Genomic DNA, 25,814 nt, shown 5'->3' on the forward strand with positions numbered 1-25,814 from the left:
AGCTTACAAGTACAACTTTCTCTGACTTTATTTTTAAAACCTTAGATTCTCCTTTATATTTGGGGGGCGGGGGCAGCACTGAACCAACTACTCCTTTGAAAAAGTGCAGTCAGTAAAGCCTTTACCTTAGAGGACAGCTTTTCCTCTGACAAGATGGCCATATTAGGACAGAGCTGGTGTATTCCTTTCCTGTTGCTGGTTAACAAGTGACCACCAACTGGGGGCTCAGAACAGCACAGATATATTATCTCACAGTTCTATAGGTCAAAATTTTATGTGGGTTTTGCTGGGGTGAAATCCAGGTGTCAATAGGGTACATTCCTTTCTAGAGCTCTAGGGGAGAATCTGTGTCCTTGCCTTTTCCAGCTTCTAGAGCTTGCCTGCATACCTTGACTCCTAGCCCCTTCCTCCATCATCAGAATCAACAGTGGGAGGTGGGGTCCTCTCAGCGCATGGCTCCAACCTCCTTTCTTCTCTCCCACTCTCGAGGATTCTTGTGAATCCTTTGGGCTCACCTGGACAATCCAGAATAATTTCCCAATCTTAAAATCAATTGATTAGCAACCTTCATTCCATTCTGCAACCAGAATTCCCCTTTGCTCACTCCCCTTTGTGAGTTCCAGGGAATAGGGTGTGCATATCATGAGAGGATTATTTTGCCTAACACAATTGGCATACCACTGTACTCTGCCCTCTTTGAGGCTGCCAAGGCCAAAAGTTGTTCATCTAGACTCAGTGTGATTACCAGAAATTACATAGCACTGGCTTGACTCTGTTTCAATCCTCTCCTACCATTTCTTGTTCTGTCCAGTCCTTTTTAGGATCAAAATTACTTAAGATCTTTCTTGGTTTTACTGCTTATGAAATAGGAGTAGTAATAAGCTTATAATCCTTTTCAGAGGCCTTGTAAGAGAAAGTGAAAAAGCAGCTCATCATCCTTCCTAAATAGGCCCCATGCCTATAACCTGTAGTCTTATAATCAGGGACTAGAGTGAATACAAGGTAGACCAACTGAAGCTACTTAGAAATTTCCAGTCCTTTTCTTCCTTCTCCTTAGCTATTGTCTTGATGTCACAGAAGATTACTGTGAATTGTACACCTGAAGTTGGGGCAAACATGAGAAAAAATGGTATGAATTGGGGGAAAGTCAAGAAATCACAGGGATCACTGCACCTGAAAGATGGTAACTCCACTGGTCACTGCCTGGTAGTGACAAGAGAACAGAAGTTCTGAGGAACAGGCCGCATGGCAGCTGGCTCCTCTCTCCTTCAGAGCTCTTGACCAGATCTTTGCGCTGGTTCTGTGCAGTGTGCCTACACCCACTTCAAGCCTCTGGAGACCTGCGTCAGCGAGCAGCATGACTACCAGTGGCATGATGGTGTGAAGAGGTTTTTCAAGTGTCCCTGTGGAAATAGAACTATCTCCCTTGACAGACTCCCCCAGAAGCACTGCAGGTATGAGAATTCCTGGGGTTCTTGGTCCCATAGGCCTCCTGAACCTTTTTGCAATTCCTGGGTGATGCTGTTCCCTAGAAACTTCAGACGGTCCTTGACTGCGAGAGGGTCAGCCTTGTTCTGTGCCTCCTTACAGCTCCTGGGTATCCCCAACTGCTCTTGGAGGGAAGGGATCCTCCCCCTTTCACGACTGTACCCCCGGTACTAAATATAGTGCCTGACACTAGGTTATCAGAAATGTTTGTTGACTAAATGGAGCTTGGGTGGTGGGTTGTATGATGTTGAGTCTTTGGAACTTGAGGCAATTTTGCTATCGCTTTTAGTCTTCCCGAGAATGTTTCACCAGCATATCCTCACTACTTTTTGTTGTTGTTCACTTATTTCATTTGGGTTGTTGTTTATTTCCTGGAGCCCAGACTTCACTCTCATGTCAAGTTTCTCCATGGCTGATTTGGAATGAGGGTGGGGGTGGAGGAACCCAAACCCCGTGCTGGTTCATCCCCTTGTCAGAGCTGGTTTGTGCATTTTTTTTTTTTTAACAATTGAGATTAGAATTGTTTAAAGTACCTATTCATACATTGATACTTGACTTCTCTCCAAAATATTGTAACAGCAAGAGCTTGTGTAAAACAACAGAGTATTAGAGAAATGTGATCATTAAGGATAAGCAGTAAGTGCAACTCAAATGAAAGAATATGATGCTTTTCAGTCCCCAGGTGGCGCTGTTACTCTGTTAAGAACTTGTGCTTTCTCTGGTCTCTCTCTTGTTAATTCTTGATCTAGAGCAGAAATGGGCAAACTTTTTGTAAAAGGCCAAATGGTAAATACATTAGGCTTTGCCAGCCCTGTTTCACCACTACTCAAACATGTTGTGCCAGTCATAGGTAATACTCAAATAGACATGGCTGTGTTTTAAAAAATTCATGAAAACTGTGGCAGGCTGGAGTTGGCCCATGTGTTATAATTGTCTGACAGTGAGTTGTGTGTAATATCATCATTGATCTGGTAGTAGGCTGTGAAAGTTCTCTCAATAGATATTAAACAGGTCTGTAGCTGGCGAAGGTGATGGAGAGGCTCCGGGCTAAGTCCTTTGCAGCTGATGCTCAGAGTAGGGTCTAAGGAAGATGGGGAGAAAGGATGAGCCTGGTGGGGTGGCCCTATGCCCAAGACCCTCTCAGATCCAAGGCTCCTGGGAGCCACGGTCCCATGACTACTGTATTTCATTTGTTTCTCTCTGCCCAGTGTAACATTGCTAGAAAATAAGCTTTCCCCATAGTATCCCCCTGCCTTCTCAGGGTTGGACGCAACTACCATGTTAAACAGTGAGAATGAGCCTCTAGGTCCTTTGACTAAAGAGAGTGAATAATCTCTGGACCAGGAAAAGATTTTCTTCCTGTTGTGTTGCTTTGGCCTCAAACTTAACAGTGACCTTTCAATGGAAAAGTTACTGTCTTCCCTGTTTTCACTACTGAGAACGAGGAAGCATTATTTAAACCCGAAGGAAGGGTAATCCTCTCTTAGCACAACCGTTGAGTTCCAAAAAAGGAGAAAGGAACAAGCCATGGGCCTCTTGTCACTGTAGGCTGGCTTTCTCAATCTGAGGGTCATCCCAGTGACCTTCCCTGGAAACCAAGCTCACTCTCCTCACCTGTGGAGTGCATAGCCCTATGCAGCCATACCATTTGAAATTCCTTTTCTGAAGTATCTGGCTTTTGACACACTTCAAAACAGTTGCTCAGATCACTGACGTGTCTGTTTTCAGTAGCAGTAGAATGTAAACTGGAATATGAATCTCACCTTAGTGAGCTTCTGCTTAAATGAGGCGGATCTCCCCCAAAGTGCAAGGAGCACTATTATCTTCATGTATGTGGACCTGTAACCTCATCACTGAGTCAGTCCCATCTTTTCTGTTTCAGTAATTGTGGCCTCTTCAAATGGGAACGGGACGGAATGTTAAAGGTATGTCATCTGTAAGGTGATAGATTTTAGTGACCCATGCAAATACTGTTGACCCATTTCTTATTAAACTGTTTCTGTTTTTCTAGGAAAAGACAGGTCCAAAGATAGGAGGAGAAACCTTGTTACCAAGAGGAGAAGAACATGCCAAATTTCTGAATAGCCTTAAATAGCCCTGACTTCAAACAGGTACCCACAGCGTACATTTCCCCTTGTGGTTCTGGAAAAGCAAAGTTTTGGCTCTGAATTGTCCATGTTCCTGATTGACACAGTCGAATACTGTTAAGCCTACAACTTTGCATTGGTTTAACATCAAATTTAACATGACCTTTAAGTGGAAAATCGAGATACCAAAAGGTAGATAAAGAGTTATGTTTCTCTGTCTCTTGGGTTATAGAGTATATGATATCACTTCTTAATCACAGTAAGGTTCTGATATGTGGACAGCCAGAGGCAAAAGAATGAATTTAGCTCAGGTAACCTGCCTAACTTCTGTGCTTCAGTTTCCTCATCAGTAAAATGAGGAAGGTTGGACTAAATGATCTTGAAATGTGCACTCAAAACTCTAAAGTTAATGTAACATTTTGCCATTTAGAAAACTATGACCATCACCCTTGATATAGTCTCACTATATTAATATTAAAACCCAACTTCCTTCTGTTGATTCTGCTGTTACCTCCATTTTTTGTTCTTGGAAATCAAGTCACTGACCCATGTGGCATTTCAGTTCATATCTATATGGTTCTTTGTGCCCTTACATTATTGTGGAGCTCTGTAATAGAAATACCTAAAGTTTTATCATTTTAAAATATGGTTTTGTTTAAATAAGAAACTGAAACTTCTAACCAAAATAACTGTAAAACTAGAGAAATCATGAAACCCAATTGTAAAACAGAAACATCTCACAAGGAGAATCCTGTGGAGTTTCTGATTTACAGATATTGTTTATTAGACACACTAATAATTTTAGATCCGGGATCACTGGGACATGTGGTTACGCTCAGGTTGGGCCCTTCTGCTTACTGGTTCTGGGACTGTGGCTGAGGTGCCCGTCCTCAGTTTCCCCATCAGCAAAATGAAGGTGATGATGTCTTGGTGGCATGGACTCTTATGAGACGGTGTATGTGTGCAGGAGCACAGTAGGTGTGACTTTCGTCATCAGTGAGAGAAATGGAGCTTCCTAGGTAAGAGCACAGAGGCCTGAGATGATGTGGGCGCCTGGACAGAAGGATGATGGTGGAGGTGGACAGTGGTGGATGACCTCAAAGGAACAGACAGATTGTGCTGGAGAGGGAGTCTGCGGTCATGCTCTGGGTTAGGTAACTAACTGCATGGATGTTGAGAGAAAACTCTGAAGGGATGGGAGATAGATAGCCCAGACATTCAGATGCACCAGGCTCTCTACCCAGGGAAGATCAAGGTGGTGACAGGACCCAACTCTGGGGCAGCTTAGCTGCCAGGACAACACCCATACAGTCTGAGGTTGCAGTGGGCTCATGGGAATGTGGACTGTGAAGTGAAGTGAAAGTCACTCAGTCATGTCTGACTCTTTGTGACCCCATGGACTGTATAGGGGGTCACAGACCAGAATACTAGAGTGGGTAGCCTTTCCCTTCTCCAGGGGCTCTTACCAACTTAAGGATCAAACCCAGGTCTCCCATGTTGCAGGCAGATTCTTTACCAGCTGAGCCACAAGGGAAGCCCAAGAATACTGGAGTGGGTAGCCTATCCCTTCTCCAGCAGATCTTCACAACCCAGGAATCAAACTGGATTCTTTACCAACTGAACTCTGAGGGAAGTCCAGTGTGGACTGTAACCACATTGTATACAAACATTAGGTGCTCAGTAAGCTTCTAAAGAAACAGCAGTTTTAAGAGCACCAAGGGCTAGAAGAATGCAGTCAGCATTCCAGATAAGGTAGGATGGGTTCTCATTGAATCAGCTCCATCTTGTCCTGCACCCAACTCAGAGGTGCCCACAGCGTCTTAGGTCTTTGCCTGAACCAGCCCAGGTTTGGTGTCACCAGCAAGAATTAGGGTATATGACTCTGGCAGGGTTGCAAGCAGAAAAGTAGATGGGGAGGTGTTACTCATCGAAAATCCTTTCCAGGTCAGTCTTCAAACACAGATAAAAATGTTGAGGATTGGCTTTCAGAGCAAAACAAAGAGTGGGGTGGCAGCACGTGGGGGTTTCAGTGAACCAAAAGGGGCCGAGTTCCTAATTATTTAAGCCAGGTCATGGGTACATGGAGACTGGTGCTTGTGTCTGTATTGTCATATATGTTGTAAGATATCATGATGAAAGGTAAAAACAAGCAACTCCAGTTTTTCTTCTCTGAGACCCACCCATTATCGGGGGCAGTTATTGCTCCTTTCTCCAGTCTGTTGCTGTATTTTGAGCGTTGCTGTGGCAGAAAACTTATTGTAGTGGGTTTGTTTATCCACAATATATTATATGATATGACATAAATATCATATATTTATCCACAAATATACAAGCTGCTAGCTTGTATATTTTAGTGTGGTTCAATTTCCAGGTGCCAAGCCCAGTGCTATACTACTGGTGTTCAGTGAATGTTGGGTGGATGGAGAGTTTAAAAATTGTGAATACAAGGAACTTAATTAATGTTTTCTGAATTGTTCAATGCTGTAAAAGTGCTGCACTCAATATGCCAACAAATCTGGAAAACTCAGCAGTGGCCACAGAACTAGAAAAGGTCAGTTTTTGTTCCATTCCCAAAGATAGGCAGTTCCAAAGTAATGCTCAAACTACCGCACAGTTGCACTCATCTCACATGCTAGTGAAGTAATGCTCAAAATTCTGAGGCCAGGCTTCAGCAGTGCATGAACCATGAACTTCCACATGTTCAAGCTGGATTTAGAAAAGGCAGAGGAACCAGAAATCAAATTGCCAACATCTGCTGGATCATTGAAAAAGACAGTGAGTTCCAGAAAAACATCTACTTTTGCTTTATTGACTATGCTAAACCCTTTGACTGTGTGGATCACAGGAAACTGTGGGAAATTAAAGAGATGGGAAAAACAGGCCACCTGACCTGCCTCCTGAGAAATCTGTATACAGGTCAAGAAGCAACAGTCAGAACTGGATGTGGAACAACAGACTGGTTCCAAATAGGGAAAGGAGTAAGTCAAGGCTGTATATTGTTACCCTGCTTATTTAACTTATATGCAGAGTACATCATGCAAAATGCTGGGCTGGATGAAGCACAAGCTGGAATCAAGATTGTTGAGAGAAATATCAATAACCTCAGATACACATACGATACCACCCTTGTGGCAGAATGTGAAGAAGAACTAAAGAGCCTCTTGATGAAAGTGAAAGGGGAGAGTGAAAAAATTGGCTTAAAACTCAACATTCAGAAAACTAAGATCATGGCATCCAGTCCCATCACTTCATGGGAAATAGATGGGGAAACAGTGTCAGACTTTATTTTTGGGGGCTCCAAAATCACTGCAGATGGTGACTGCAGCCATGAAATTAAAAGACACTTGCTCCTTGGAAGAAAAGCTATGACCAACCTAGACAGTGTATTAAAAAGTAGAGACATTACAAAGGTCCATCTAGTCAAGGCTATGGTTTTTCCAGTAGCCACGTACGGATGTGAGAGTTGGACTATAAAGAAAGCAGAGTGCCAAAGAATTGATGCTTTTGAACTGTGGTGTTGGAGAAGACTCTTGAGAGTCCCTTGGACAGCAAGGAAATCCAACCAGTCTATCCTAAAGGAAATCAGTCCTGAATATTCATTGGAAGGACTGATGCTGAAGCTGAAACTCCAATACTTTGGCCACCTGATGCCAAGAACCAACTCATTTGGAAAGACCCTGATGCTGGGAAAGATTGAAGGCAGGAGGAGAAGGGGACGACAGAGGATGAGATGGTTGGGTGGCATCACTAACGCTATGAACATGAGTTTGAGTAGGCTCTGGAAGTTGGTGATGGACAGGAAATCCTGGCATGCTGCGGTCCATGGGGTCATAAAGAGTCAGACTCTACTGAGCCACTGAACTGAACCGATAGGTCAGACATGCAGGCTACTTCATTTAGGAGAGTCCTCTGTTTGAGCAACCTGAGTTTGCAAACACCATTTGACCCAAGTGAATGCCACCTAACGATTGACTCAGTTGGTAGGATTATTATTTTGAGATTTAAACTCTAGCTAGAAATAATACATATTTCTCCCAGGATGGTATTATAGCAGGAACATAACTCTTAAAAGGACGTGGTTGTGGGAGATAGTTGATTCAGGTTTTCAAGAGCCAGGAATAAATTTCACATGCCTTAGATTCCATCAAAGTCTGCTCTGTGTGTAGAAGTTTCTGTGTCTGAGGCTTGTGTTCCGCTTAAGGTCACACACTTTTAGGAGTATTTCACTTTCCAGGAGGAATGTATCTTTGTTTTGTTTTGTTTTCTAAACATAAAAAATGTTTAAATCTCAAAAATAACCAAAAGCACGTGAAAATCTTATATTTTTGACGGCTCATTTCAAGTAGTTGTGTTTGTCCCATAAACTTAAAACAGCTATAGGTCTGAAGTAGGTCACACCTGAGCAGCCACCTGGACACTGAGCTGCAGGTTGCTCTTTGAAGACCCCTCCCTGAATAAGAAACATGTTCTTGTTTGAACCAAGGGTGTTGTGAGAGTTCAGATTCACTTCTGTATATGTTGTGCAGTAACATTCTATAAAGATGGATGGATGAGCTGAATGTAGATGCCCCTGTTTTTAAATTTGACTTTTAAATTTTGAATAATTAAAAATATAATCGAGTTACTTCTCACTTACTATAGGTTTTGGGGTGCTTCCACCAGGGGATGCTGTTTGTGTGTGTTTTGTTAGAATATTCAGGGATGAGAGGGGTAGGTGGGCCGGGGGGGCACATACTCATGTATATTAAAAGTATGGTTCATCACAAGGCCAGTCTTCAATCCTACTTCTTTACCAGTGTGTATTAATAGCAGTGTAGGGCTTATTGTATGATCAGAAGAGAGTAAGCAGATGGTGGTCTAAGCACACAAAAATGGTCATGTCCTCCATGGTTGATCACAATATTCTGATCTTCACAATAGATTTTTTTTTTTTAATGCCTTTTCTGGGGAGGAGGGTTTATTTTGTTTGTTTTGGGCATGCTGCACAGTTTGAAAGATCTTAGTGGTCTGATCAGGGATTGAATCCACGCCACAACAATGAAAGCCCAGAATCCTCTAACAGTAGGCCACAGAGAACTCCCTGTGCCTTTTTTTGTTTAGAGGAAATAAGTGGCTTTTTAAAGAAAATTATCTTTCTCTTGAGTTTTGTTAAACTACTTTCCTTTTCCGAACAACAGAAGGAAAACTGAACTAATTTAGGTAACAATGATCCAGAATAGCAAATAAGAAGCTTCTGAATGAGGATTATGGAATTGTCTCCAAAGAGAACTGAAAACATTGAATTTCAGCTTTTAAAATTTTCCAGTTTTCAACTTTTAAAAACATTACAAATTGATGTATAGGAACGTTGACAGAGAGCGATTGCATGAGTTGAGTTTTTGTGTAAAAGTTGATGATAGAAGTAAAGCTAGATGTTTATAAGAGACTAAATGTGTCTGACAACATTAATTTTTTAAATTCAGGAGTGTAAATCTGTTTGCCCAAGTTGTCACTGATAGCAGCCCATCTCAGCCTCTGCTCTTACAGGTAAAGCAGACACTTCGGATGCCGCAGGGAGAGATTTGGAAACAGCACCACTCACAAGAAGGATGATGGGCTCCAAAAATGAAATTCTATATTTGTCAGTATTGAGGAAAGAAAGAACCAAGTATCTAAAGAAAATAACAGGTACAAAAGGTGGAAGAAATCAGTGGGCATAGCTTGACAGTAGTTTGTGAAAAAGCTGTGGAAGTTTTGAAAATTAAAGAGAGCCAAGAATATTACCACAGCTGAACTCTCCAGATCAAGTGGAGAAGAGACCTGCCATGTCCTACACAGTCAGACCACATAGCCAATAAAATTGACTTGCGTTTTGGAGAAAAGCAAGACAGCGGTAATTGAGGTGGTGAAAACTCAAAGCCATTTCACTGAGAAAGGAAAGAAAGACTAGAAATATATATACAGTGGGTTTTTGTTATTCATAGTAATTGTTTCATAAAGTGACCAACTGAGCTAGCAGATACACAGTCACTGCTCCGAGAGGAAATACAGGTTAGGTTTCCGTGAGCCTCTCATCACGTTTTCTTTACTGGCTCAATAAATAACTTTATATTATATACGTTTGTTTAAAGAAACCTTATTTAATATATATATTGTCTATTCATTAACATGGAACTCACAGTCAACAGCCCTGTGACTCCTGACCAAATGAAGCTGATCTCAGCACATGCATTTTCTCTGGATGATCCATGCATCCCATCTTTTTTACCCTCAGGAACATTAGATCGCACTTCAGCGCTCCGCTTGGGAGCCATTTTCAACATCAAAAGCACCTCAAAAAAGCACAACAGTGTGACAAACATGGCACGAAAAGGACACCTTTTTACAGTATCAGAGCTGAAATTAGCAAAAATGTTGCTTTGACCTCAGCTAGGAGCAACTCAAGTTTCTTGTTAGTCTGCACATGTGCGTGTCCGTAGTGACCACAAAAAAACACCACAGGTACTGTTTTTGGAATTAGAAGTAAAATTTAGTTATTAGGTGATTTTGGAAAAACACAGAATCCACAAATAATGAGAAACAACTGTATAATATTTCCCAAAACAGGGGCAGACCAGAATTGTTCTCATTTTGCAGATTAGAAAATTAAGTGATTTGAAACAGATTGCAACTAAGTCTGTGATAATGTTGCTTGAGCAGACAATAGTGAGCAGAGACTTCACTATTGGTATTTTTTTAAGTCAACTTTATTAAGAGCTAAATTTCACACAGCAAAGAGCACACATATTAAGTATATCATTTGGTAAATGTTGGCGAATTTATTCACCCACATAACCACCACCAAAGGCAAGATAGAGGGCATTGCCATTACCCCAAAATGTTGCCTTTGCCACTTGCCAGTCAGGCCACATGCCCTGGTCACATCCATCACTGAGCTATTTAGATCTGTGTTTCCTAGAGTTTCATATAAATGGAGGCAAAACAGAGCATACTCTTACACTTTGCATATTTTGAAATAAAGCCATGTTGTTGCCTGTGTCCATAGTTCATTTATTTATTGTTTAATATAGTAGGGATATGTCACTTATGTCATTTATTATGTTACTATATGTCATTATTCACCTATTGATAGATAATTTGGGTTGAATTGTTTCTAATTTGGGGCTGTTATGAATAAATAACAATATTCAGATATAAGTCTTTCTGTGGATATATTTTTGTTTCTCTTCAGTTCAGTTCAGTTCAGTCGCTCAGTCGTGTCCAACTCTTTGCAACCCCATGAATCGCAGCACACCAGGCCTCCCTGTCCATCACCATCTCACGGAATTCACTCAGACTTACGTCCATCGAGTCCGTGATGCCATCCAGCCATCTCATCCTCTGTTGTCCCCTTCTCCTCCTGCCCCCAATCCCTCCCAGCATCAGAGTCTTTTCCAATGAGTCAACTCTTCTCATGAGGTGGCCAAAGTACTGGAGCTTCAGCTTTAGCATCATTCCTTCCAAAGAAATCCCAGGACTGATCTCCTTCAGAATGGGCTGGTTGGATCTCCTTGCAGTCCAAGGGACTCTCAAGAGTCTTCTCCAACACCACAGTTCAAAAGCATCAATTCTTCGGTGCTCAGCTTTCTTCACAGCCCAACTCTCACATCCATACATGACTACTGGAAAAACCATAGCCTTGACTAGATGTACCTTTGTTGGCAAAGTAATGTCTCTGCTTTGTAATATGCTGTCTAGGTTGGTCATAACTTTCCTTCCAAGGAATAAGCATCTTTTAATTTCATGGCTGCAATCACCATCTGCAGTGATTTTGGAGCCCAGAAAAATAAAGTCAGCCACTGTTTCCCCATCTATTTCCAATGAAGTGATGGGACCAGATGCCATGATCTTAGTTTTCTGAATGTTGAGCTTTAAGCCAACTTTTTCACTCTCTTCTTTCACTTTCATCAAGAGGCTTTTTAGTTCTTCACTTTCTGCCATAAGGGTGGTGTCATCTGCATATCTGAGGTTATTGATGGCAATCTTGATTCCAGCTTGTGTTTCTTCCAGCCCAGCGTTTCTCACGATGTACTCTGCATATAAGTTAAATAAGCAGGGTGACAATATACATCCTTGACGTACTCCTTTTCCTGTTTGGAACCAGTCTGTTCCATGTCCAGTTCTAACTGTTGCTTCCTGACCTGCATACAGATTTCTCAGGAGGCAGGTCAGGTGCTCTGGTATTCGCATCTCTTTCAGAATTTTCCACAGTTGATTGTGATCCGCATAGTCAATAAAGCAGAAATAGATGTTTTTCTGGAATTCTGCTTTTTCCATGATCTAGCAGATGTTAGCAATTTGATCTCTGGTTCCTCTGCCTTTTCTAAAACCAGCTTGAGCATCAGGGAGTTCATGGTTCATGTATTGCTGAAGCCTAGCTTGGAGAATTTTGAGCATTACTTTACTAGCATGTGAGATGAGTGCAATTGTGTAGTAGTTTGAGCATTCTTTGGCATTTCCTTTCTTTGGAATTGGAATGAAAACTGACCTTTTCCAGTCCTGTGGCCACTGCTGAGTTTTCCTGGAAACCTGCTTCGAAAGTAGGCTGAACTAACCAGCCAGGGACCCAAGGCAAGGGGGAAGCAGAAGACCCAGGGGAGGGGACTGGGAGAAGGCCTGAGTGGGTGCTTTTTCTTCATTTTTGAGAAGAAAGATGATCCTCTGATCCCACAGAGGTGCCCACTTAACATTGTTCTTGAGTTTTCTGCATTCTTAGTATGGAATCCCTGAAGACATTTGGGAGCAAGGCTGGAAGTAACCTAGTGCTTAGTCTGACAGGAAGGCAGAGCCCTTGGAACAAGAGAGGGCACTGTTATGGGCTGAGTTGTTTCCCAGGAAAAGATATACAGAAACCTAACCCCTGAGACCTGTGAATATTGACCTTATTTTGAAATAGGGTCTTTACAGATGTAATTAAGTTATTGAGGTAGCAGAGTGGGCCCTTAATGACTGGTGTCCTTACAACAAGAGAAGAGAGACACGGGGAGGAGTGTGTGGAGACATGAGGAGTAAAGGCCACATGATGGTGCAAGGAGTGACTGGAGCAGTGCTGCCGCAAGCCAGGGAACAACGGAGCCCCCAGAAATTAGAAGAGGCAAGGGAGGACCTCCCCTGGAGCCTTTGGAGGGGGTGTGGCCCTGCCAACACCTTGATTTCAGACTCCCAGCTTCCAGAACTGTGAGAGAATAAATGTTCATTGTTTTTAAGTCTCCCAGTTTCTGGCACATTGTTACGGAAGCTCTAGTAAACTAATACTATGAAGAGAAAGAAGATGATACTAAAACTGAACCTTATCTGCTGGCTACTCTTGGTTATAGCTGGCCACACTGTAACCCTGGCTTTTGATTGATACCATTAAGAAACCACCATTGAACCTTAAGACTTTAGAGACGTGAGAAGCACCTGGGCTCAGAGAATGGTTTTTACCCAAACAGTTGCATTTACAGGTCCCTTTCAGTCACATAACTACTGAGACAGGCTGATGAAATAGTGAGACATGCTCCCGAGTCCAAGCTTCCTGACACCTAAGTCTGTGTGAGCCCCACTGTCATTTGGGAGGGACAAGTTGGCGCCGCTCAGCATGAGATTCAAGAAGACAGTACAGTGTTGACTCAGAGTTTTTATTCATAAGCTGTAAGCAGGTACACAATCTTCTCTCTACTGTGATTTCTCATCTTTCTGTGGACCAGGAGTCTCAGTGTGGGAGCGATGGTGAAGCAACAGGGAACCTCTAGGAGAGATACCAGGAGGCCCCACAGGCCTTTGCTCACCTCAGAAAATCATCCTCCAAGAAGCACAAGCCTGGGTGTTTGCATCCATGAGAACAGAAGGCCCTAGGCGACTGAGGCCTTGTGAAGGGGCCTGTTTGTGTGCGGGAGAGGTGCCCGAATACCGGGGGTGAGCGGGTGTCTCAGGCTCCATCTTCTGTGTCCCTCAAACAGAGGTCAGAAGTGGTGGCGGTTGTAGAGATAGGATGGGTATAGGCCGTCGTAATGCCATAGGCGCCACTGCTCGATGGCCTTCCGGCTTCTCTCTTCCTGTTCTGGGAACAAGAGATGAAGTCCTTATGTGAGGATGGAGGGCTCGGATCTGGGCACAGCCATCAAGTCCCCCCAAAGTATCCACTCTGCCCCAGTGACATGAACCATTGTGCCTGTGTACATGGATGACAGAATGTCCCAGCTGGAAGGGCCTAAAAGGATGCCAAATCTAAAGCCTCCCTTTTACAGATCTGGCCTAGAGCTAGTTGCCAGGAGAGCAGAAACCAGGATCCTACATTCCGTTCAATGCACGTTCCTGCTCAGCCAGCAAAGATGAGATAGCTGCTTGCAAAAACTGGCCCGGAGACTCACCAACTAAGACAATACAAAATCACAGCGGCAGAAAAATAGATTGCAAAGGCATACTGTTGAAAAACTCATGGAAGGAAATCACTGTCAATTTCAAGTGATGGGATTGTGAGTGAGATTTTCCCTCTGTTTCTTAGCTTTAAAAATAAAGTTACATTGTTACAGCTAATTGGGGAAAGGGCTGGACCAAGCAAGTGCAGGAAAATCTTGATAATTGCTGATTCTGGGTGATGGTAATATGAGGGTTTGTTCTAATACATATTTTTCCATATTTTTGAAATGTTTCATAGTAAAAAGCTAGAAAGAACAGAAGGGGTTTTTTAATGAGTAAGAAATCTTAATTTTTCTGTCTTTGATGAGATGTGTTTCTGAATAGGGCTTCCGTTGTGGCTCAACTGATAAAGAATCCAAATAACGCATTTTTGAAGCTATAGGATTAGGCTCCTGGTGTCAGTTCAGGACTGCCTGTTAGCCACTGTTGTTCAGTTGGTAAGTTGTGTCCAACTCTTTGCGACTGCATGAACTTCCCTGTCCTTGTTAGCCACTGTTAGGTACCACTGAACCACGAGCAGACATCCCAAGGCTATCAGTGTTTAAAAAGCATCCTCAAACAGAATTACCATGTGGGAATAGATGAAAAGATGAAATGTGAGAAGATAGACTGTAATGTCTAGATATGTCTGTGTGTATTCAGCCATGAAAAGGAATGAGGTTTTAATATCTGCTATAACATGAATGAACCTTGAAACATGCTAGGTGAAACACACCAGACACAAAAAGACAGATAGATATTGTGTGATTTGTCTTCTGTGAAGTATATGGTATAGACAAATGTGTATGGACAGAGAATATATTAGAGGTTTCCAGAGACTGTGGGGATAGGGGAATTAATGCATAATGGGTGCAAAATTTGAGGTCATAAAAGTGTTTTGGAAATAAATAATGATGGTGGTTGTGAATGTACTAAACGCCACTGAATTGTACACTTAAAAAAATAAGTGAAGGTGGCAAATTTAATATTCTGTATATTTTACCACAATTTTTTTTTGAGTATTTGGGAAAAATGTTGGGAGGATAGGAAGTTAATAGAAGATAACAGCAAGCTCTGTGTTGCATTTGGTCATCCTTTGTTTACAAAAACATGGGCTTTGCTGGCAAACACCTGCATTTAAATTCCTTATTACCTATCTCACCTTGGACATTCACGTATTCTTTCAAAGACTGTGTTTTTGAAACTGGAAATTGTAAGACCTGAGAATTGGCCATAAGGATTATGTAGTTCAGTACAGAGTCTGGCAGGACAAGTGCTCAATCGATGACAATAGCTGCTGTTGCTACATTCCCCGAAGGCCTGTGTCCTGCAGCCTTTCCATCTGTGGGCAGCACCTGAGGCCTAAGCCTCAGTCTCCTCTAGCTTTGCTGGAGGACCTGGCATCCCTCAGGTGCCTCACCCCTCACCATGATTCATTGTGGAAGGAAAACAGTGAACATTTTCCATCCAGGTGCTAGGGATTTCGACCTGAAACATTTAAAAATGCACAAAATAAAATGCTGTTATTAATACTGTGAGTTTTTAAAAAAACACTGAAAGAATTTTAGAGGCCACATTCTCATTTTTTAAATGCCTTGTCTGCCGCAAGCTGTCCACCAAGTTAAACAAATCTGTAACAGAAATATTTGCCTCTGAGTTACAACAGTCTTAGCTTTTTCTGGGACAATCGATTTGCCAGGATCCTGCCCAACACCTGTCTGCAAAGCTCAGGCAAGTGTCACCTGCAAGACAGTGGGTGTGGCCTGCAGCCCTCTGGGACCTGGTGATTGTGTCCTTTCCACTAAGAGATGCCCTAAGGGCACCTCACCTCTCAAATGCACCAGAGCAAGCAAGTGAGGAGGTTGGTGACTTCAGAAATGAAATCACACTTTCTCTAACAAAGGTTACCTTAACTGGGGTTTTAATGCCTACTCTCACCTGCATCCAGAAACTTACTCAGAAGCATTTCAATCTTGAAGTTTCAAGAAAGACCAAAAAAGTAATAAACACACATGTTGGCCTGCCTGTTCTGAACCCTGAACATGTTCTGTGGATTTTTGGCCATGAGTGACACGTGAAAGTAGTCAATAAATACAAAGTCGAATCCCCTCAGTGTGGGAGGCTGTGGTTCGATAGTAGAGTGTCTGTCCACCCATGCCCACACCCAGAGGCCCTGTTGAAACCAGCTTTCCCAAGGGGAGGCTGGAGCCATCTCCCAGGAGCAGAGGGTGGGGATAAGGTGTTGCAGACTCCTTGGTGAGAGACACACAGCCAAAGGCCAAGGCTTTCCAAACAAGACACTTGTAGCAACTGGATGGGTTTGCAACCCACGTAGGAACTAGCAGGGGCCCAATGCTATGAGTGAGGGGAGCTATCCTGAGGGCTGTAGATGTTCAGGTTGGAACGGGGAGGGTACAGAACTGAGTTCATTTGTCGGGTTTGCTTCCACCAGTCACCAAACGCTGATAATGGTGACTAGGGAAATGGAAGTCCTAGGTTTTCCAGGATGGGCAGTTCTAGAGCCATGACGCTGATGTAAATCCAAACCACTTGAAAGTGAGTTTGAAATCCTCCCAACCCAGTTCTGGGAACAAAGGCACAAGTGTAGGTACTGAGACAGAACACACCCAAGTAGGAGGAGAAAATACTATCAACTGAAAACTCCCCAGCCCCACAGTCCCCAACCAGTGGTAGCCTACGTGTTCTGACCTTTTCCATGCCTTCTCAGGTTCCATAGCTACTTTTGTGACTTTCTCCCTTTTTTTTTTTTTTTTTTGAGACTCCCAAAGATACGAATTGAAAGTAGAGCTGCTCTTATCTCCCTCCTCTAATTAAAACTTGAGACATAAATAAATAAAATTTAAGGAAAAGTATAGACAGATCACATGATTTTCCCACAAACTTCCAATTCCCAAAAGTCACCGGCTGATGAGCTCTTACCGTTGTTTTGCTCCTCCACAAAGTTCTCAAACTCGTTCCTCTGTTCTTCATGATACTCTCTCCGCAGCTCATCTGCCCGCAGCTTCTGCCTGTTCTCCACTGAGGGAGGGGAAGGTGAGAGTTGCCCCAAAGAGTAGGGGCAGCCACATGCATTGAGGGGTACACCAGTCATTCTGCATAAGAAATTCAGGTGCAGATGAGGCTGTTTGTAAGGGGCTAAATGCGGGGCCTCACCGCAGTGGTTCACCACTGACATAGAGTTTAAAACCTGAGGGACCTGGGAGAGCATCCCAGCCAACCACCTCGTTTTGTGTCTTAACAGGACTGACCCCAAAAAGTGAAGCCGTTTGTGTGTGTGTGCTTAGTTGCTCAGTCGTTTCTGACTCTTGCGACCCCATAGACTAGCCTGCCAGGCTCCTTTGTCCATGGGATTCTCCAGGCAAGAATACTGGAGTGGGTTGCCGTTTCCTTCTCAAGAAGCCATTTAGCTCCAGTTATAAAATGAGTGATGTAGCCAAGCTTGCTGGTTCTCTTAGAAGCTAGGAATTCTTTCTCAGATGATAGAAATGAATTCCCTGAGGGAATAATCCAACTTGACACTAACACTTGCATATCCATTCTGCAACTTTGAGCATCTGTCATGGCCAGAATATATGCTAAGCACTGGGATTAAAAAAGCAAGTAAGAAAGATCCTATCTATCTCTCTGTCTAAGAAGTCCGTAGTCCGCTTAAGGAAAAAGATAAGAAAATAAATTGCCCTCAACATTGTGGCTGCTGTGATAGAAATCACCACAGGGCCTGAAGATGGTGTAATCATCTTTACATTGCCCTCTTCAGTGTGAGAACTGTGATTGTCTGGAGGAAATTCTTTCAACAGCACCTCAGTGTCCCCACTGTGACGTGAGGGAATCACACCATACTTGTGTGAGGCGTTCTGAGGGCCAGCTCTCCCTCCCCACACATGGCCTTCCTGCCTATGGATCTTTCCAATGAAAGTCTCATCAAAAGAAGTATCTTGAAACTAAGAGCCACAAATTGGACCTCTGACTCGGCAGTGAATAAGACAAGATGCTAGATACTGTTTTTATACCATGTACTGTGTACCTAGAATACATCCCTCCTCAGGAACATGCCTTTCCTCTGATTAGTTCCTTTCACCATAAAGTAACCTGCATCTTTACCCAGAAGCTTAGAGATAGGAGATGCCTGTTTTCTGCTTCCAAGTTCATTTATCAAAGTGTCGCCTTCCTTTACTGAACCTGAGACATAAGTGGGCATTGTTCTCCTGCCCAGCGCCAGAGCTGACTGGGTGACAGCAGATGAACTCAGGTGCATCCTAGGTGTTCAGGTTGTTTTGAACAATGCCTGAAACCCTGAGCTTCCAACCCGGGTGACAGACCTCTGGCTTAATCATGCGCATCGTTCTGAATCCCCTTAAAGGATGGAAACTATTCGCCTCCTAAATTCATGCCCATTCCACACTGGGAGTCTGCCAGAAGGTTGCTTCTCTCATTTCCATCAAGAATGGCCCAAGCTCCATCACAGTCTTTTCAGTGTTTCTTGACATTTGCTAATCTTTAAATCCCAAATTGTGTGAGGCCTGGAGATATTCCCAGTGTGGATTGTACTTTTCCAATTAAAAAATGAAAGCTAATTTTATCTCTAAACATTTTCATCTCACTTCTTGCCCATCTGAAAACAGTCGTGTTATTTTCACTGAGCGAGTTACCTTGCTGAGTATGCTGAGAGGCACAAAGAGTTTATTCAGACACACACAGAAGTGACAAATCAAGCCTTGGACTCAGTGACTGTCAGAGCCGAGTCCTTGGAAGAATCTAGTTCAAGGACAGAAAACTCAAATGCCTTCATGGGTTGGCAGGTCCCGTTGCCAGGTCGTTACAGGCAGGCAAGTAGACACCAAGGCCTACTTTAGGCTGAGGAGACATTCTTCCAAGCTCCAAAGTCTCCCAACTGCATTAGAAGTGAAGATTTAAAAACACCGCTGGCTGAACACCACTCTTTAAATAAGGGGCTTATAAAGAAGGAAACTTGGGCACAGTGAGAGGAAGTGGTCAAGGCCACTTAGCAGCAAAGCTGTCACCAAGCCCACATTTCCAGTTCCCTGTCCCACGTGCCTCTTCCTGCCTGCAGTGCTGCTCTCTTGCCTATAAAGGTACACCACAAATTATTCAGAAAGCACACACTGAGCTGCAGGGTCCGCACTCCATCAGAACATAGATTTCCCCCGTAACTTTCTCTTGGCTGCTCCACGTGCATATGGAATCTTAGTTCCCCAACTGCGGATTGACCTGTGCCCTCTGCAGTGAAAGTGCAAAATCCTAACAACCACTGAACCACCAGGGAAGGTCTCCCTCTTAACATTTTTAACTTTCAGAAATTGAGGGGCAGTTCATCGACTTCAGTGCAGTCATGTGGCCCTGTCCCTCTTTGTTCCTTACCCTCACAGCATAGCCAATCAAGACTGACCTACAGTCAAAAAAATGTGGTATAACTTCCTGACTCAGAGCCACAGTTACTTTGACACCCGAAGACCTGGGTTGAGCCCTCCGTCCCCGGCCATCCCCACAGCCCAGCTGACTGGGAGAGAGAAGGAACAAGAAGGAGCAAGAGCAGAAGGCAGGCCACAGCGTCTTACCATTGACCTCGTCCTGGAATCTGGGGGACCGCTTGCTGCGCTTCTTGAGGAAATTCAAGGCGTCTGATTCCTGCATGAAAATCTCTTCCACGTCTGAAACCCGAGGAGAGAGGCCAGTCACACCCGGCACAGGCTCACCAAGGCTACATCAGGAGCCAGCCCATCCACCCTGCCGCCTTGGGTGGCCCCGGTACTCACCTTCCTGTGCCTCTTGTCCTGCCACCTGCCTCAGGCCCACCGACACGGCAGCCCCCTCTCGCAGCACTGTGGGACGAGAGCACAGCATGAAGGCTGCAGCACCCCAAGGGAAGTCCTCACCCCGAGACAAGCCAGGATGGTCCTTCCCAGGCCCTATGACTTGCCCTGGAGCCCCAGACACAAGTACCAGCCGCAGTCAGTCTCCCCAGGAAACTGTCAGACAAGCTGTTTTCTCTGTGCTGCATTGTGTTACACATGCACACACAAATACAGCCTTCTTAACAACAGGCACCCTCTTTACGTGGGCCACCTAAGCTGCCTCACCTGACACCAGGTCCCTCCTGGAACCTCCCCATACTCACTGGACAGGAGTGCAACGGCTGAGAGACAGGTCAGAAGCAGCTGTCTCCAGGCCATCTTTGGAAAGGCTGAGGCTCTGCCCGGGGACCAAAGAGAGGATTCTACAGACCCTGAGGCTGCCGGCTCCTCACTTCTGTGTCAGGCAGGCCAGGAGGGAGGGAGAGAGAGAGGCAGGGATGCCACCGAGGGGGTGTGGGAGGGGTCCCAGCAGTGGCTTCCATTGGCTGCTCCTGCCAGAGCACTGGAGATGTTTTTGGCACCTTGCAAACCTCACAGAAGCAGAGCTTGTCATTGGGGCCCCAGCCGGGACAGTTCTGAAGTGGCCTTTCCAAGATCTGTACCCTAAGAGTTGCTGCTGGAACGCCTAGCCTCCGAGTCAGGATTCCAAAGACCAAGGGGCAAGTTTCAAAGGCCCTTGGCATCTGCTTCAGAGGAGGTGGGGACTAGTCCTGGAGGCTGAAGTATGCAGGAGGGAGGGAGGGAGGGAGCCTCAGTGGGGGGACTTGATTCAGCTGTCAGGCTAAGAGGGACCATAAAGACTGAAAGACCCCCCTCATGGTGACGCTCACATGGACATGTGGGCTGTCCTGATGGCACCCAGCTTAACATGTCCCCAGCTGATGCTGACTTTTAAGAGAAGCACAGACCACTCTCAAGACTTCAAAGAAGAGAGGCAGTCAGCCTTCCACAGAGGAGTCAGGGAGCGCAATGTGGGTGGACTTCTCAAAGGCACACCCTGTGTAGGGGAGGAAGTACATTCCCAGAACTGGGAATGCTGATGGAATCCAAGCCCTCTGAGGCCATCAGCCTCCAGTCTCTTAGGAGCATTGTTCTTAACACTGTCATTTATTCTGAACTATCCAAAGAGTCACCTTTGGATATTGGTTTGAATTGTCCTAACAGTGACCATCACTAGACCCACCCACACGAAGCTCCCATTTCATTAGACATGTGTAGTGACATCCCACTTGGACCATTGGCAGGAAAAGAATGTTAATAGCAAAAAAAATAGCCAAGACAGAGCAAACAAAATAAATGAATTGTTTTCTCCATGGCTGGGAGCACACAGAGGGCTCCCCTTCAACACTGGCTGGCCTATTTAACCAGGCGCAGGTGGGCTCTGCATGATCACTCCAAGAGGAGCAATGCCCATGAAAACATACCAGCAAATCTTTATCTGTCAGGTAAAATGGTTGTCACTTAAAGGAGGGAAGGGCCACAAGACAGCAATGTTGATGGGACTTGTAGGTGAGAAAATGTGTGTGAAATACGTCTGACATCCTTGATACCCTAGTTCTTCTTGCTGCTTTTCTAGTTTCATTCATGTCAACCATGAACATTTACCAAACACCTACTCTAAGCCAGGCACCTGTGCTAGTCACACACTCACCAGCTTTTAGTAAATCTGCCCTACGTGTCCTAAGTACTTTCCACCCAAGATCAGATGCTGTGCATTCATTGGTCACACAGAAGGGCTTAGGGAGAAATCTCAAGCCCTAGGAAGTCCTTTCAGACAGCCTGGGAGAAAAGGGCAGGAGGTCTAGAATTCACAGAATGGAGAATGGAGGCTTGGAGTGAGATGTAAGCCCAGTTCTGGAAGAGCAAGATTACATTTCCTACATACCTAGGCTGATGGCCTGAGATTTCTGTCGGCTACACCACTGTGCTCTATGGAATGGTCTAGTCACAGCTGGTCTCCAAGTATTATCTCCCAGTTCCTCCAGAGCTTTCTCTCCCTCTAGAGCCATTGGCATCTATGCTTGCATGCTCTTTCACTTTCTGCCTTCAGCTCCCCTGCCTCTGGGGTTGCTCACCATGCCTGGCTGCGCTGCTGAGGTGACCTCCTCATGACATCATACCCCAGAAGTGTAACAGGCCACCCACCTCAAGGCCGGAGAAGGCAATGGCACCCCACTCCAGTACTCTTACCTGGAAAATCCCATGGACGGAGGAGCCTGGTAGGCTGCAGTCCATGGGGTCGCTAAGAGTCGGACACAACTGAGCAACTTCACTTTCACTTTTCACTTTCATGCATTGGAGAAGGAAATGGCAACCCACTCCATTGTTCTTGCCTGGAGAATCCCAGGGATGGGGGAGCCTGGTGGGCTGCTGTCTATGGGGTTACACAGAGTCAGACATGACTGAAGCGACTTAGCAGCAGCAGCAGCAGCACCACAAGGCAAAAGCATGGTTCTTAGGGCAACTATAATTTTATGAATATGCTAAAACCCATTGAGTTGTACACTTTACATGGATGAATTGCATGGTATAACAGTTATGTATAAGAACTTCCCTGGTGGTCCAGTGGTTGAGAATCTGCCTTTCAGTGCAAGGGACACCAGTTCAGTACCTGATGGGGGAACCAATATCTCACATGCCATGGGGCAACTAAGCCTGCACGCTGCAACTACTGAACCCATACACTGCAACTAAAGAAGCCCCCACACGCCTCAGTGAAGACCTGGCACAGACAGAAAAAGACATGTATATATGTACATATATTACCCAATATGAAAGCAGCTTCAGAACTTCATATTTAGGGATCATGGGGTGGGGATGGGTGGAGAGAATCAGGAAGACTAGAAAAGCAGTGATGACTGAGAAGCGGCTTGAAAGACTTCCAAAGCCCGCTTAGATGGAAGGGACTGACAAAGGGTCCAGAGAAGTAAAACCCTTTCGAGAAACACGTGGAACATGTGAGAGCACATGGAACAGCTAGGCACAGCCAGGGCCTAGGTCAAGGTGGAAGAGGCCTGGCCTCCATCCTTGAGAGACTAGCATGACATCTGTAAGCACATGTCTCAGGGCCAGTCCCCTAGTTCATTCCCAGCATGGCCTTGGGCAAGTCATTTTACCTCTCTGTGCCTGATTCCCTCCTCTGGCACGTAGATTGATGTGCGAGTTGGCAGTAACGCATCCAGTTCTTAGGACAGTGCCTGGCACACACACACATTATATATGTGTCTGTTCTCATGACTCAATAATGGACCATTGAATGATTTTGAACAGGGAAGGACACGAGGATTTTGTTTTAGGAAAACCACACCCATGATACAGAGGGTGAGAGGGATTAAAGTGGAGGGACTTAGAGAAGGCTGTTGCAGTAGTCCAGGTGAGAGATGATGTAAGCAAGTGGCAGAAGGCTCAGGAATGGAGAGGACAGATATTTTAAGAGATCAAAGGAATAGAATCAGTAAGACTGGATGACTGATTAGCTCAGGAAGTTACAGATTGGGAGGTGTGCTTTTCAGGTGGCTTGTGAGTTTTTAGTTTGACTAACTGGGTGGAAGGATGGTAAGATCATTTGGTAAGATGGAGAAAACAGAGAAGGAAAGTTTGAAGAATTTGTCACTGGACTAATCAAGTCCAGTGATTTGTGGATCCAAACCAGGTCTTCTGATGCTGAATCCAGTGTTCTTCCCATTTCCCCCAAAATCATAATTTTATGAATAAAGGTTTAGTATATTCTAAGTCAATTTTAGAATACTTTCATCACCCTCTAAAAGAAATTCCATACCCATGAGCAGTCAATCCCCATTTATTTTCTCCATCCCCTCTAGGTCAACCACTAATCTGCTTTCTGACTCTATGGATTTGCCTATTCTGGATATTTCATCTAAAAGGAATTATACCCTACATGGCCTTTTCTGACTGACTTCTTTCACTTCAAATACTGTGTTTGAGGCTCATTTAGGTTGTAACATGCATTAGTACTTCATTCCTTCTTACTGCTGAATCCTTAATCCTGTTGTACAGATATACCACATTTTATTTATCCACTCATCAGTTGATGGACATTTGAGTTATTTCTCCCTTTGGGCTGTTATAAGTAATGCTGCTGTGAACATTCTTGTGCACATTTTTGTGTGGGGATGTTTTCATTTCTGTTGGGTGGATACCTTGGTGTAGAATTTGGGGATCATAGAGTAGCTCCATGTTTAACTTCTGAGAAACTCACTTTTAGCTAAAATGTTCATTTACTTGTCTATATCCTTCAGTGCTGTGAGGTCTTCTGGAGAAGTTTCTACCTTGTTCATACCTGAGATAGTCTCTGGCTCCAAATTGATGCTTCATAAATGTCTCAATAAACATTAATCAGTAAAATACTCTGGGGTGAAGGCCTTAAAAAGAAACATTTCTGAGCTAATTTCAATGGGCTATTTATAAGAAGATACCAGTTTTAACTTTGACAAGGACACTGACTCTACATGTCACTGATCCACCAAGGAATGAAGGCATCATTCATTCATGTAAGTGGAAATGATCCTCAGGGAGTGGGTCCATGGGGATAAGGTCACTAGATGCCATGGTCCAACTGTAAGTGTTACCCTTAACTGAACATATAGAAGTCTGTACCAAATACTAAGACTATATTATGTTCTTTCATTGCACGTCATTTTCAATGGACTGATTATGCCCCTGAGCACCCCCACCTCCATGTGGCAAAAGTGGATTAAGGATTGTACCATAAAGGGTACTCATGACCCTTGGGACCAAGAGATCTCAGAGCTCAGCCCCTTTAGGAGCCCCACAGAGTATTTAAATGGACACCTTTCCTGCTACTCCCTCAGTGAGAAGGAAACACCATAGATGTGAAAGTGAAGGCTTTTTGGTGGGTATGAGAGTGACCATTTGGGAGAAGAAGAGATGTTTCAGCTCATTTGAAGTCCCTCTGGATCTGACTGTGTTGACACATGTGGGTTTGGAAAATGAGGACTTTGTGAGTCAGGACATTTCTATAACATTTCAGCCTTCTTATTTTCCTGTGAAAGACAGTCAGTTCTCTAAGCCCCCAGCCAGAGTGTCATAGAGTTTCCTTATAGTGCTTTCCCTCATGTGCCATAGAAATATTATCAGTCACTCTGAAAACAGTGTCCAGAAGTCTCTTGGTGAAATTAAGTCTTCAGAATGTGTCCCTATTCAGAGCATTCAGCGTCACTAGGCTCATGGTGTATTCTCAGTGTAAGGAACAACTTCCCTGAGGCTATAGAGGATGTTATAAATCCATCTCTGTGTCTTACTTTCCCCACACACCATACAAGGAAGCTGGGAATCATTTATCTTCTGCCGTCACCACCGGTATACATGATACATGAGCTGAGAAAAGCTTTGAAAGGGCATGAGGTATTCTACAGCTGCATGGAGTGCTGCCATGAATATCTGAGTTGATATTCAGCGGCAAACACTGTTATGGCTAAGCCAAGTTACTAAAATATCCAAATACTTCCTTATCAATTCTTCAGTAGCCACCTTCCTCAGCCATCTACCACTCTCTGTTGCCTCAGGTACCCCCAGGCTTTCTCCAGGACCCCCGCTTTCTATAATCCATTATCCAAAAGGCTGATGCTTGGCCCCAGAGGGAACCCTGCTCTGTTCCCACTGCTGGCCTTGATTCTGATCGGCCAGTGTCTCTCCTGTGCCAGCTAAACATATTTAATATCCCTCCGAATTCAGAAGCTTCTCGTTACTCAGGAATCCTCCAAAATTACCTTATACTTTTTTCCACCTCTCCTCCTGCCACCTCTCTTGTGTTTCGCATGCCAGAGTACTATCTATCGTTGTTGTTGTTGTTCAGTTGCTAAGTCATGTCCAACTCTTTGTGACCGCGTGGACTGTAGCACACCAGGCTTCCCTGTCCTTTACTATCTCCCAGAGTTTGCTCAGATTCATGTCCATTGAATCAGTG

The 25,814-nt window shown here is 44.3% G+C and overlaps 2 protein-coding genes across 3 annotated transcripts in view; one reads left to right on the plus strand and one right to left on the minus strand.

Annotated features, from left to right (window-relative positions):
• The window catches only part of MCM10 (minichromosome maintenance 10 replication initiation factor), a 32,567-nt gene extending 23,257 nt beyond the window's left edge, over nt 1-9,310 (plus strand). Inside the window, exons 17-20 of one of the 2 annotated variants that reach the window (XM_068987427.1) lie at nt 1,309-1,454; nt 3,371-3,413; nt 3,500-3,599; nt 9,102-9,310. In XM_068987427.1, coding sequence (XP_068843528.1) covers nt 1,309-1,454; nt 3,371-3,413; nt 3,500-3,583 — 273 coding nt within the window. In that variant the 3' untranslated portion in view covers nt 3,584-3,599; nt 9,102-9,310. Of the gene's footprint in view, nt 1-1,308; nt 1,455-3,370; nt 3,414-3,499; nt 3,868-9,101 lie in introns of those variants that run through there. The other variant, XM_068987426.1, reaches the window with a different exon arrangement.
• Nucleotides 9,311-13,537: 4,227 nt separating this feature from the next.
• UCMA (upper zone of growth plate and cartilage matrix associated) lies at nt 13,538-20,185 on the minus strand. The gene is made up of 5 exons (XM_068986754.1): nt 20,131-20,185; nt 19,769-19,834; nt 19,571-19,663; nt 16,914-17,012; nt 13,538-13,635 (listed from the first exon to the last, which is right to left on the minus strand). The coding sequence occupies exons 1-5, from the start codon at nt 20,183-20,185 to the stop codon at nt 13,538-13,540; spliced, it is 411 nt and encodes a 136-aa protein (XP_068842855.1).
• Between the last annotated feature and the right edge of the window lie 5,629 nt (nt 20,186-25,814).

This window comes from Capricornis sumatraensis, chromosome 15 (assembly GCF_032405125.1).
Source record: "Capricornis sumatraensis isolate serow.1 chromosome 15, serow.2, whole genome shotgun sequence".
In the NCBI taxonomy this organism is placed as follows: domain Eukaryota; kingdom Metazoa; phylum Chordata; class Mammalia; order Artiodactyla; family Bovidae; genus Capricornis; species Capricornis sumatraensis.

Coding starts and splice junctions, on each gene's coding strand:
- UCMA (XM_068986754.1), bottom strand. CDS start 20,185: ATGGCCTGGAGACAGCTGCTTCTGACCTGTCTCTCAGCCGTTGCACTC. Junction 19,835..20,130: donor AGCCGTTGCACTCCTGTCCA/GTGAGTATGGGG, acceptor CTCGTCCCACAG/TGCTGCGAGAGGGGGCTGCC. Junction 13,636..16,913: donor TGTGGAGGAGCAAAACAACG/GTAAGAGCTCAT, acceptor TCTTGTTCCCAG/AACAGGAAGAGAGAAGCCGG.